The following is a 12,500-nucleotide window of genomic DNA, read 5'->3' as shown; positions in this document are numbered from 1 at the left end:
ATGGTAGTGTAAATATATACAGTATATGTACATACATATATATACATATATATATATATACATACATACATATATACATACATATATATATATATATATATATATATATATATATATATATATATATATATATATATATATATATACAGGTATATATACATACATACATACATACATATATATATATATATATATATATATATATATATATATATATATATATATATATATATATATATACACATACATATATATATACCTACATATATACATACATATATATATATATACATACATACATACATACATACGTACATATACATACATACATACATACATACATATATACATACATTTATATACATACATAAATACATATATATATATATATATATATATATATATATATATATATATATATATATATATATATATATATGTATGTATATATATATATATATATATATATATATATATATGTATGTATATATATATATATATATATGTATATGTATATATATATATGTATATGTATATATATATATATATATGTGTATATATATGTATATATATATATATATGTGTATATATATATATATATATATATATATATATATATATATATATATATATATATATATATATATATATATATATATATATATATATATATATATATATATATATTATAATAATGTAAAAATTATTAATATAATTGGATATTAAGAGTATGTGAAAGTTCGACTCCTACCTTGTTTACTTCCATGAAGACCTCCTTAAAGTTTTGTCATCAGTCGGAAATATCAAGTAGCTAAAATGTGCCAAACATGAATAAGTGTGCAGAGTGTGTTTTGCATTTTTCCCATCATGCTTTGTAATAGGTGTCATTTTGGTTTTTTTGTATGGTAAATTAATGTTTATTATAATATCCACAAAGTTCAGTGAGCATGTCTGTTGACATTTTGTGCGTCGGTTGGATTTTCTATGTCTTTGCACCTTGACTAGGGAAGGTTGTTTGCATTGGGTCATATAAGTAAATGCTGCACAAGGATCGATTCAGAGCATATTAAAAGGGCATTGACCGGGAACAACTCATGTTGTCCACTAGATGGCGACAAAAAAGCAGCATCTAAAATGTTAAACTTTTAAAATGAATGCAATTTCCCTGCGGGCAAGATTCCTTATTAATCCCGAATAGTAGATGAAACGTGATATACTTCCGGTTCAAGGCGCGAAACAGGAAGTGCTGTACGTTTTCAACCAGCAGCACTCGTCACAATAACACACCTTTTCAGTGTCTCTGTCGATGTTTGACGAAAGCTGTTTGTTGAATACAAAACATTATGACCGTATGCTGTTGCGAGGCACGTGTCTTCTTTGATTTCCCCCCTGACCGGCGTGCACTTCATCACACCCGACCAGTGTTGCTCTCGCACGCACGCCTCTTCCCCGCTGCCATTGATTCTCCGCTTAAGTGCTGATAAAAGCCTCCGTCGCACTTGTGGCTGATACACTTCCACCTGATGAAGAACGTGTTCGCTTCTGCAAATAACACACTGCATTTTAATCTTTTGTTTTGTGATTGTGTGATGTTTTTTGCCTGGACCCCAGGAAGAATAGTCTCCACTGCGGTGTAGACTAATGGGGATCCTTAATAAACTAAACTAAACTAAAGGGGGCTAATTTAGGGGTGGAAAAGTCTTCTCTCAGCCCTGTACTTCCTTCGTCCTTCCTGAAACCGTTCACCCTCCGCGTACTCTTGTGTGCCCGGGCCCTCCGAGCCAGGGCCGGCTAATAATAGTTAAGGATCCTTGTCAAGTATCGAGTGGCTGACCTGATACGGCGTTTCCTTAGGGATTGGTTTCAGGCAGCAGTGTGGGAAAAGAAACCTTTTTTTTTTGGGGTAGTTTCTGGAGCCTATTGAATGTCGGGTCGAGAACAATGAGGTGACCGAGGGCCTTTTTCCACTACTTAAAGCGGGGGTCAGCAACCGCCGACTCTCGAGCCGCATGGGGGTCTTTAGCGCCGCCCTAGTGGCTCCCTGGACCTCTTTCAGAGATGTGTGGAAATGGAAAAAGATGAAGAAAAACAATTTTTTCAAATATATTTTGTGTAGGAGAACAAACATGACACAAACATTCCTAATTGTTAGAAATCCCACTGTTTATATTTAACATGCTTCACTGGTGAGAGTATTTGGCAAGCGCCGTTTTGTCCTACTAATTTCAGCGATCCTTAAACTCATCGTAGTTTGTTTACATGTACAACTTTCTCAGATGCTGCCACAGAAAGACGTAACTTATGCCATTCCTTCTTTGTCTCATTTTGTCCACCAAATGTTTTATGCTGTGTATGAATGCACAAGGGTGAGCTTTGTTGATGTTATTGACTTGTTGGAGTGCTTATCGGCATACTTGCCAACCTTGAGACCTCCAATATCGGGAGGTGGGGTGTGGGGGGTGGTGGGGGCGTGGTTGGGGGCGTGGTTATTTACAGCTAGAATTCACCAACTCGAGTATTTCATATATATTTCATATATGCCCAAGGACACAACGGACGTAACTAGAATGGTAGAAGGCAGGGGTGCAAATTAACACTCGCCAGTCGCCATTTGCGAGCTATTTTTAGCTTTGGCGAGTAAAATATTTGCCTAACTTGCCACGCTGGCGAGTTGAAAAAGTGAGGTTCACAACAGCAATAATGCAGCGCTTACCGGTACCTAAAGCAACACGGAGATCATTATTTTACCAAGCACATATTTGTTGTGATGTCACGTTCGACGTTCCGTAGACTAGTTGCTAAGAGACGGCAGTTAGCTAGCCTAGTAGTTAGCTTAGAGCGCGCACTACAGGGATATCTCTCAGGCGACAGTCACAGAGTGTACCGGTAACGTTACTCGAGTCTTAATAGCTAACAATCATTCTTCCTAGCCTTAAGCCTATAAATCTTATCGTTATGTGGCGCTTCCTGAAACCCATAGCTAAAAAGGCACGGACGGAGGAGGAGGAGGAGGAGGAGGAGGAGGAGGGGGGTCGCGATGCGAATGCTGCGAAACCCAAACCGACCAGCGCTGGAACTGGGGGGAGAAAGTTTCAGACGAAGTGGCTATACGACGATGCAGGGAAAAAACGCGACTGGCTGACTGTCAAGAACAACATCATGTTTTGCACTGTGTGCACAACTTTTGGAAAGGACAAAAAAAGTCAGGCGAGTCACTTTGTTGTGGGCTGCTCCTCGATGAAAGTTGAAAGTATAATATCACATGAAGGCACTCGCAACCACGACAAAAATATGAAAATAAAGCAAGCCAAGTCTGCCCCACTCCATGAAGCGCCCTCGGTGCAAGTTCTCACTAAACTCTCGGACGTAAACACCCAGAAGATGAAGCTTCTTTTCCGAAATGCGCACGCCATCGCCAAGAAAGGTCGACCCATCACCGACTACGTCTGGCAATGCAGGTAATTGTTAGCTGTGTCCTGTGTTTATATTTACATTACAAATGCCATGGATGTAAAGTGACAGTTTAATGATTGTGGTTACACATCGACAGTGACAGTGTTGATATATAGTTTGATGTCTGGATGTAATGTTACAGTGGCAGGATTGGATAGTTTAATGATAGTGGTAGCAGTGTGCTGCTGATATATTTTCATGCCATGTCTGGGGATTTAAAATTGGTAAATAGCTAATCATATATTGCTTTTGTTATTCCTGCAACGTGGCTGACATTTATGCATTATGCACTAGAAAGTATAGCTGTTTGAGTTCAATTGTTTGAATGTTTTTATACTCTCTTTCTTTTAAGCTTGGATGAGAAAAAGGGGCTGTCCGTGGGCAAAACCTACAGGAACCGCGAGACCGGCAAGCTCTTTGTAAAGTACATTGCCAAGGCAGCAAGAGACAAGCTCTCCTCAACAGTGCTGCAATCTCCCTTCCTTTCTGTCATGGTTGATGGCTCCACAGACCGCTCGGTGAAGGAGGAGGAACTGACCTATGTGCGCTGCTGCAAAGCAGGGAAGGTAAGAAAATGAGGAGGGGGAAGGAAATACAGAATGAACAGTGTGATTGATGCATGCATCATCCTGTATTAAAGGGATTACTCCACTTTCATACATTTTGTCTCTATTAGGTTGTATGCTATAAATATTCAACCAGCCACAGTGTTTTACCATCTGAATAAAATCCCTCTTTATTCAACTAAGGTGGAGGTCCACTTTGTTGGCATTGAAGCAGTGGACAAGGCAGACGCTGCTCACATCACCAGGGCTGTCCAGAACCAGATGCAGACTGTCTGCAAGGACTGGGAGTCCAAACTTGTTGCTGTTGCTTCAGACGGGGCATCTGTGATGACGGGAGAGAGGAGCGGACCGCTCCTCTCTCCCGTAAATTTTATTGAATACAGATCTTTTAAAATCTTATCTGCACTGCATCATGCGTCCTGCTTCTAGTTTCATAGGATAGTAAAAAAAAGAATCTATATACTCTATATACTATACTGTGGCCCCTGGTTGGTTGTAGAATTGGTTTTAATGTGACGTGAACACTTCTACATGGCGGAATACAATGGTAAAGGAAATAGTTTGTTTTGGCATTTGGCGAGTAAAAAATATGGTTGGCGAGTATGTTTTTTCACCTACTAGCCACTTGGCGAGTTGGTCAAAAAGTTAGTTTGCACCCCTGGTAGAAGGTGGGGATTGAACCCCAGTAACCAGCAACCCTCCGATTGCTGGCACGGCCACTCTACCAACTTCGCCATTTTATCACTTATATAGGACTTTTAAAGTAATTTTGATAGTAGGCTAATAGACACTTACATCACGTGTTGTCTTCATTATAACACTTATATAAGACTTTTAAAGTCATTTTGATAGTAGGCTAATATAACTAATATAGACACTTACATCATGTGTTGTCTTCATTATAACACTTATATAAGACTTTTAAAGTCATTTTGATAGTAGGCTAATATAGCTAATATAGACACTTACATCATGTGTTGTCTTGTATGAGACTTTTAAAGTCATTTTGATAGTAGGCTAATATAGCTTATCTTGACACTTACATCATGTGTTGTCTTCATTATAACACTTATACAAGACTTTTAAAGTCATTTTGATAGTAAGCTAATATAGCTAGTATAGACACTTACATCATGTGTTGTCTTCATTATAACACTTATATAAGACTTTTAAAGTCATTTTGATAGTAGGCTAATATAACTAATACAGACACTTACATCATGTGTTGTCTTCATTATAACACTTATATAAGACTTTTAAAGTCATTTTGATAGTAGGCTAATATAGCTAATATAGACACTTACATCATGTGTTGTCTTGTATGAGACTTTTAAAGTCATTTTGATAGTAGGCTAATATAGCTTATCTTGACACTTACATCATGTGTTGTCTTCATTATAACACTTATACAAGACTTTTAAAGTAATTTTGATAGTAAGCTAATATAGCTAATATAGACACTTACATCATGTGTTGCCTTCATTATAACACTTATATAAGACTTAAAGTCATTTAGATAGTAGGTTAATATAGCTAATATAGACACATCACATGTTTTCTTCATTTTATCACTTATATAGGACTTTTAAAGTAATTTTGATAGTAGGCTAATAAACACTTACGTCACGTGTTGTCTTCATTATAACACTTATATAAGACTTTTAAAGTCATTTTGATAGTAGGCTAATATAGACACTTACATCATGTGTTGTCTTCATTATAACACTTATATAAGACTTTTAAAGTAATTTTGATAGTAACTAATATAGACACTTACATCATGTGTTGTCTTCATTATAACACTTGTATAGGACTTTTAAAGTCATTTTGATAGTAGGCTAATATAGCTAATATAGACACTTACATCATGTGTTGTCTTGTATGAGACTTTTAAAGTCATTTTGATAGTAGGCTAATATAGCTTATCTTGACACTTACATCATGTGTTGTCTTCATTATAACTCTTGTACAAGACTTTTAAAGTAATTTTGATAGTAAGCTAATATAGCTAATATAGACACTTACATCATGTGTTGCCTTCATTATAACACTTATATAAGACTTTTAAAGTCATTTAGATAGTAGGTTAATATAGCTAATATAGACACATCACATGTTTTCTTCATTTTATCACTTATATAGGACTTTTAAAGTAATTTTGATAGTAGGCTAATAGACACTTACATCACGTGTTGTCTTCATTATAACACTTATATAAGACTTTTAAAGTCATTTTGATAGTAGGCTAATATAGCTAATATAGACACTTACATCATGTGTTGTCTTCATTATAACACTTATATAAGACTTTTAAAGTAATTTTGATAGTAACTAATATAGACACTTACATCATGTGTTGTCTTCATTATAACACTTATATAGGACTTTTAAAGTCATTTTGATAGTAGGCTAATATAGCTAATATAGACACTTACATCATGTGTTGTCTTCATTATAACACTTATACAAGACTTTTAAAGTAATTTTGATAGTAACTAATATAGACACTTACATCATGTGTTGTCTTCATTATAACACTTATATAAGACTTTTAAAGTAATTTTGATAGTAACTAATATAGACACTTACATCATGTGTTGTCTTCATTATAACACTTATATAAGACTTTTAAAGTAATTTTGATAGTAACTAATATAGACACTTACATCATGTGTTGTCTTCATTATAACACTTATATAAGACTTTTAAAGTAATTTTGATAGTAACTAATATAGACACTTACATCATGTGTTGTCTTCATTATAACACTTATATAGGACTTTTAAAGTCATTTTGATAGTAGGCTAATATAGCTAATATAGACACTTACATCATGTGTTGTCTTCATTATAACACTTATATAAGACTTTTAAAGTAATTTTGATAGTAACTAATATAGACACTTACATCATGTGTTGTCTTCATTATAACACTTATATAAGACTTTTAAAGTAATTTTGATAGTAACTAATATAGACACTTACATCATGTGTTGTCTTCATTATAACACTTATATACGACTTTTAAAGTAATTTTGATAGTAACTAATATAGACACTAACATCATGTGTTGTCTTCATTATAACACTTATATAGGACTTTTAAAGTCATTTTGATAGTAGGCTAATATAGCTAATATAGACATATAAGGCTTTTAGTTTTTTGTGGCTTTTTTTGTATTTTTGGTCCAATATGGCTTTCAACATTTTGGGTTGCCGACTCCTGGCCAATGTCATCGTCTCTCAGCTGGTCTGAATGCGAGTCGCTGGACTTCCCACATTTGCATAATTGGCCATGTCTCTTTACAGGCACGGCGAACTGCATTTGGGCGAGAAAAAAAAACAACGGTGTCCAAATGCAAGCCTGTCCATTTTTTTTTTTTTGGTTTCCCAACAATCAGCTGGTGATGAGTGTTGACACGCAGGAAGAGATCTCTATCAGCGAGGATGTGGTGCCTAATGTAGCGTGATGCTCCTCTTTTGCCCTCCCTTTCTTTCCATTGTCGTCCCTGCTCAATGGAGGCGTATAAAGACAAAGAGGCCCGTCAAAGATGAGGAGTGCACAGTGTGGTTCCACGCTGGGCTTCCAATGGACACATGTAGAGTGGGACAACTCTCACTAATATAATAATAACTATAGTATCCGGACAAAGATCCTAACAGGGCGTTGGATTCAGAGACCAGGATTGGCCCTTATCGTTTACTGATAGCCATACCCGAGATAGCGCTTTATGATGTCTGCTGCCTTCAGAGTCCGTGGGAAAAAAACGTTTGTGAGGTCATCATTTCTAAGGTGTTTTCACGGGTAGTTAAAGTCAGGGCCTCTCACCAAAAGTCTTCTAAGTTGGGAAGCATAGCAGTGTCCAAGTGTGTCATGAGTTCAACAAGGGTGTTTACTAGGGCTGTAACGGTACGTGTATTTGTATTGAACCGTTTCGGTACGGGGGTTTCGGTTCGGTTCGGAAGTGTACCGAACGAGTTTCCACACAGACTTATTAAGTAGCCGCCTCCGCTTCCTTCTGCCTCTGTTTCTGTCAGGACTCTACACAGCACCCAGCATTGTCCCACCCACACAACCATCTGATTGGTTACAAACAGAGCGGTAACAGCCAATCAGCAGTGCGTATTCAGAGCGCATGGAGTCAGTGCTTAGCGTTTAGCAGGTAATCATCAGGCTGCGGACTCTCCCCAAATGATAATAAACACCTCCCAGTCAACTACTAGTAACATCACTATGAGCCCGTTGACCTTCCAGAAATATAAACGGCAGCTCAGCTCGCTCGCAGTCCTGCCTTGAGGTGAAGGCTAATTCGCTTTTAGCGTAACATTAGCTCATTTTGCGGTGTGTGTGTGTGTGTTACGGACAGCAAAGCCCTGTCTGTCTGTTATTTCACTTTACCTTTTTCTGTGTTGATTGAGCTGTGTTGAAGCAGCAAAGAAGGACATTATGTTAAAGGCCTACTGAAATTTTTTTTAAAAATTTAAATGGGGATAGCAGATCCATTCTATGTGTCATACTTGATCATTTCGCGATATTGCCATATTTTTGCTGAAAGGATTTAGTAGAGAACGTCGATGATAAAGTTCGCAACTTTTGGTCGCTGATAAAAAAAAAGCCTTGCCTGTACCGGAAGTAGCGTGACGTCGCAGGTTGAAAGGCTCCTCACATTTCCCCATTATTTACACCAGCAGCGAGAGCGATTCGGACCGAGAAAGCGACGATTACCCCATTAATTTGAGCCAGGATGAAAGATTTGTGGATGAGGAACGTGAAAGTGAAGGACTAGAGTGCAGTGCAGGACGTATCTTTTTTCGCTCTGACCGCAACTTAGGTACAAGGCTTCATGGGATTCCACACTCTCTCCTTTTTCTATTGTGGGTGGATCACGGATTTGTATTTTAACCCACCTCGGATACTATATCCTCTTGAAAATGAGAGTCGAGAACGCGAAATGGACATTCACAGTGACTTTTATCTCCACGACAATACATCTGTGAAGCTCTTTAGCTACTGAGCTAACGTGATAGCATCGTGCTTAACTGCATATAGAAACAAAACAAATAAGTCCCTGACTGGAAGGATAGACAGAAGATCAACAATACTACCAAACTCTGGACCTGTAACTACACGGTTAACGCTGTCCAGCCTGGCGAAGCCTAGCAATGCTGTTGCTAACGACGCCATTGAAGCTAACTTAGCTACGGAACCTCGACAGAGCTATGCTAAAAACATTAGCTCTGCACCTACGCCAGCTCTCATCTGCTCATCACGACCCGTGCTCACCTGCGTTCCAGCGATCGACGGTACGGCGAAGGACTTCACCCGATCACCGATGCGGTTGGCGGCCCGGAGACGGAGGAAGTCAAGGTGAGGTCGTTCGGCTAGCGCGTCTGCTATCCTCAAAGTCATCCTGGTTGTGTTGCTGTAGTCCGCCGCTAATACACCGATCGCACCTACAGCTTTCTTCTTTGCAGTCTCCATTGTTGATTGAACAAATTGCAAAAGATTCACCAACACAGATGTCCAGAATACTGTGGAATTATGGGATGAAAACAGAGCTTTTTTGTTTTGGATTCAATGGGTCCGAATACTTCCGTATCAACCGTTAACGTCACGCGCATACGTCATCATACATAGACGTTTTCAACCGGTAGTTTAGCGGGAAATTTTAAATGTCACTTTATAAGTTAACCCGGCCGTATTGGCATGTGTTGCAATGTTAAGATTTCATCATTGATATATAAACTATCAGACTGCGTGGTCGCTAGTAGTGGCTTTCAGTAGGCCTGGGGCTAATATCTCTAGCTAGCTAGGTTTATGTACCACCACAGTCTCATAATGATAGCCGTGATGCTAATTTTCTTTATGTTAAATGCCATCCATTTATGCTAACAAAGTTAGCGATCCGAATTGACCTTTTTTGTGATGTGTAAAGTCGAACTAGCAAATACTAAATCAAAAGGTGTAGTTTCCTCTGCCTTCTGTTCTGCTAGCCATTCTGTTGTCATACAAGAATGTAGCTTATAGTTTGATTCAGCATGCTGATTGACTGTTCTTTTATTCATCTAGCCTATTTCTATTCATTTGTCAATCAGTAACATATTTTTAAAGACGACTCCAAATTGTTTAGCTGACTATTTATATCTGTGTGTGGCATTGCTTTAGTGTTTGACAAGCTTCTCATCTTATTCTACACAATAAGACGGACGGTGTCCAACTTTGAATAAATCAAAAAATGGTCAAAATTTCCAAACTTCCCGAGCTTAACTTCCCGTGGTAAATTTCCGGAAAACTTTCCACTCCTTTGCAACCCTACTCGTGACACAATCTGCACACTGAACTTTGTGGATCTTGAAAAAAAAACAAACGTCCATGTGCCATTTAAATCCATTACAAGTCTAAGACAACAATGGGAGACCGGGCTCTCTGCTCCGCCGCTCCCAGTCTGTGGAACGCTCTCCCTGACCACCTGAGGGCACCACAGACTGTGGATGCTTTTAAAAAAGGCTTAAAAACCCTTCTTTTTTAAAAAGCCTTTTTTTTAGATGTATGCATACTAGTTTTAGCTATTTGGCTGTTCTAGTTCTTATTTTTATTTATTTTGTATTATTTTTTTTATTTTTTTTAATACACTGTAGCACTTTGAGGTTGTTTACTCAATGTAAAGTGCTTTTTAGAAATAAAATCTATTATTATTATTATTATTATTATTATTATTAAGACTAGATCTGACCATGAACTGAAGAGGCCTACTTGGACGTATTCTTAGACCAGGGGTGTCCAAACTTTTTCCACTGAGGGCCACACACGGAAAAATTTAAGCATGCGGGGGCCATTTTGATATTTTTCATTTTCAAACCTTAACAAAATATATGGATTTTTTTTAACCTTTAGGGTTACCGGGGACCATAAAGGGTCTCAGTCATTAAAATGTTAAAAATAAGTCAAATTATTATTATTTTTTATTTAACGCTTACAGTAAATGTCTATATCAACTTCAGGTTGATATAAAGTAAAAAAAAAAAAAGGTTTTATGCCTTTTCTGTCAAAGACAACTTTGTTTTTTATAGTAAAATTGAAATATGCAGTATTTAGTAATTAGAGCCTTAAAAGATCAATAATGCAGGACACCGTTGAGTTTAATTATTTAATATTTTTGAGTAATCACAGTGAAAAGTTAAATAAAATCCTACTAAATATATTTGGGATCCAAAAGGTCCCCCACTCATAAAGTGATACATTTTTATTAGGTTTTTTTTGCTTTTAACACTTAAATTACGAGATCAACTTCAGATATATCTGCCGATTTTACGTTTGAACTATTATTTTGTTTGTTTTATGCTCCTTTGTCAAATAAAACTTTGATGTTTTTATATGGCAACCACACAATATATGCAATATTTTTTCCACATAAAACATTTTAAAGTGATATTTTTTAAGTAATAATTCATTAAAACATAGATTTTTAGTCTTTTTTTTTTTTTTTAGCAATGGCAAAAAAAAAGAAAAATAAACAAAGACAAAAGAAAAAAAACAGCCTGCATGGCAGCTTTGTGTCAACATTGCAACTTTTTCTTGTTAGATTTCACCTCATTCCACTTTTTTAAAATGTTTTTTTAAATTTTTGCAATATTATCAATTTTGCAATTTTTGCAGAATGTGTGGCGGGCCGGTAAACAATTAGCTGCGGGCCGCACTTTGGACACCCCTGTCTTAGACCAACCAAACAGTCCAGTTGTGATGGATTGAATGCCCCGAGATGACAATGACCTGGATGAATGAGAACATCCATAAAATGTGGAAAAATATATATTTTTTCCTCAAATTTAACGGGTGCGACTTATGTACCGTTGTGCTCTATAGGCCGGAAAATAATGAAATGCATAGGCAATTGTATCATAAAAGGTGAATCCCAGTACATTTATTTTCACATTGCAACCGTGGCGTACAACCCTAGTAGCAACTTGTTTCTGTTGTCAAAAGCCGGAACTGTTTGTGAAATGTGGTCAGTTTCAGTTGCAAGAATGTCAAAGTGAGACCATATAGCTGTCCGAAATAAACACGCATTAGGTCACCTGTCACCTGAAGTCGGGTCTAGTTGTGTTGGATTACTCAGGTAGTATTGTTTTGTAGTGGAACACTGCGAGTAAAGGTGTGTGTACTGTGTTGAAGAAGTAGCTTTTGTGTGGTTTTGTAACTTCAAGCCACACAATGGGATCATTGAGATTGACCCCATCAGAGCTAAAGGCGGCGGTCACGATGCTAACATGCTGCAGGAGTCCCATGAGAGCATCCTGTGGTCATGTGGTCACCCGCTGTGCCCCTGTCGGCATTTGCTACTTGGCTCCCTCGGAACTGGGCTAAAGGTGCATGCGCCTTCAATGTTGCACAAAGCTGCAGTACAACACACTTTTTTCAGCCCCGAAAGCAGGCCTGGGCAATTATTTAGACTCGGGGGGGGGGGGCAAATTTAGAGAAAAAA

At 37.3% G+C, this 12,500-nt stretch overlaps 2 protein-coding genes across 4 annotated transcripts in view; both read left to right on the top strand.

Annotated features, from left to right (window-relative positions):
* Positions 1 to 12,500, top strand: part of ctnnal1 (catenin (cadherin-associated protein), alpha-like 1) — a 133,152-nt gene that overhangs the window by 34,975 nt on the left and 85,677 nt on the right. The gene's annotated exons all lie outside the window — the stretch shown is intronic.
* Positions 2,956 to 4,675, top strand: LOC133649499 (zinc finger protein 862-like). Its single transcript, XM_062046087.1, has 4 exons — positions 2,956 to 3,458; positions 3,806 to 4,019; positions 4,203 to 4,331; positions 4,470 to 4,675. The coding sequence occupies exons 1-4, from the start codon at positions 2,956 to 2,958 to the stop codon at positions 4,533 to 4,535; spliced, it is 912 nt and encodes a 303-aa protein (XP_061902071.1). The 3' UTR covers positions 4,536 to 4,675.

This window comes from Entelurus aequoreus, linkage group LG05 (genome assembly GCF_033978785.1).
Source record: "Entelurus aequoreus isolate RoL-2023_Sb linkage group LG05, RoL_Eaeq_v1.1, whole genome shotgun sequence".
Lineage (NCBI taxonomy): Eukaryota > Metazoa > Chordata > Actinopteri > Syngnathiformes > Syngnathidae > Entelurus > Entelurus aequoreus.
Note: the sequence above shows the minus strand (reverse complement) of the source record. Positions and strands in the feature narration are given on the sequence as shown.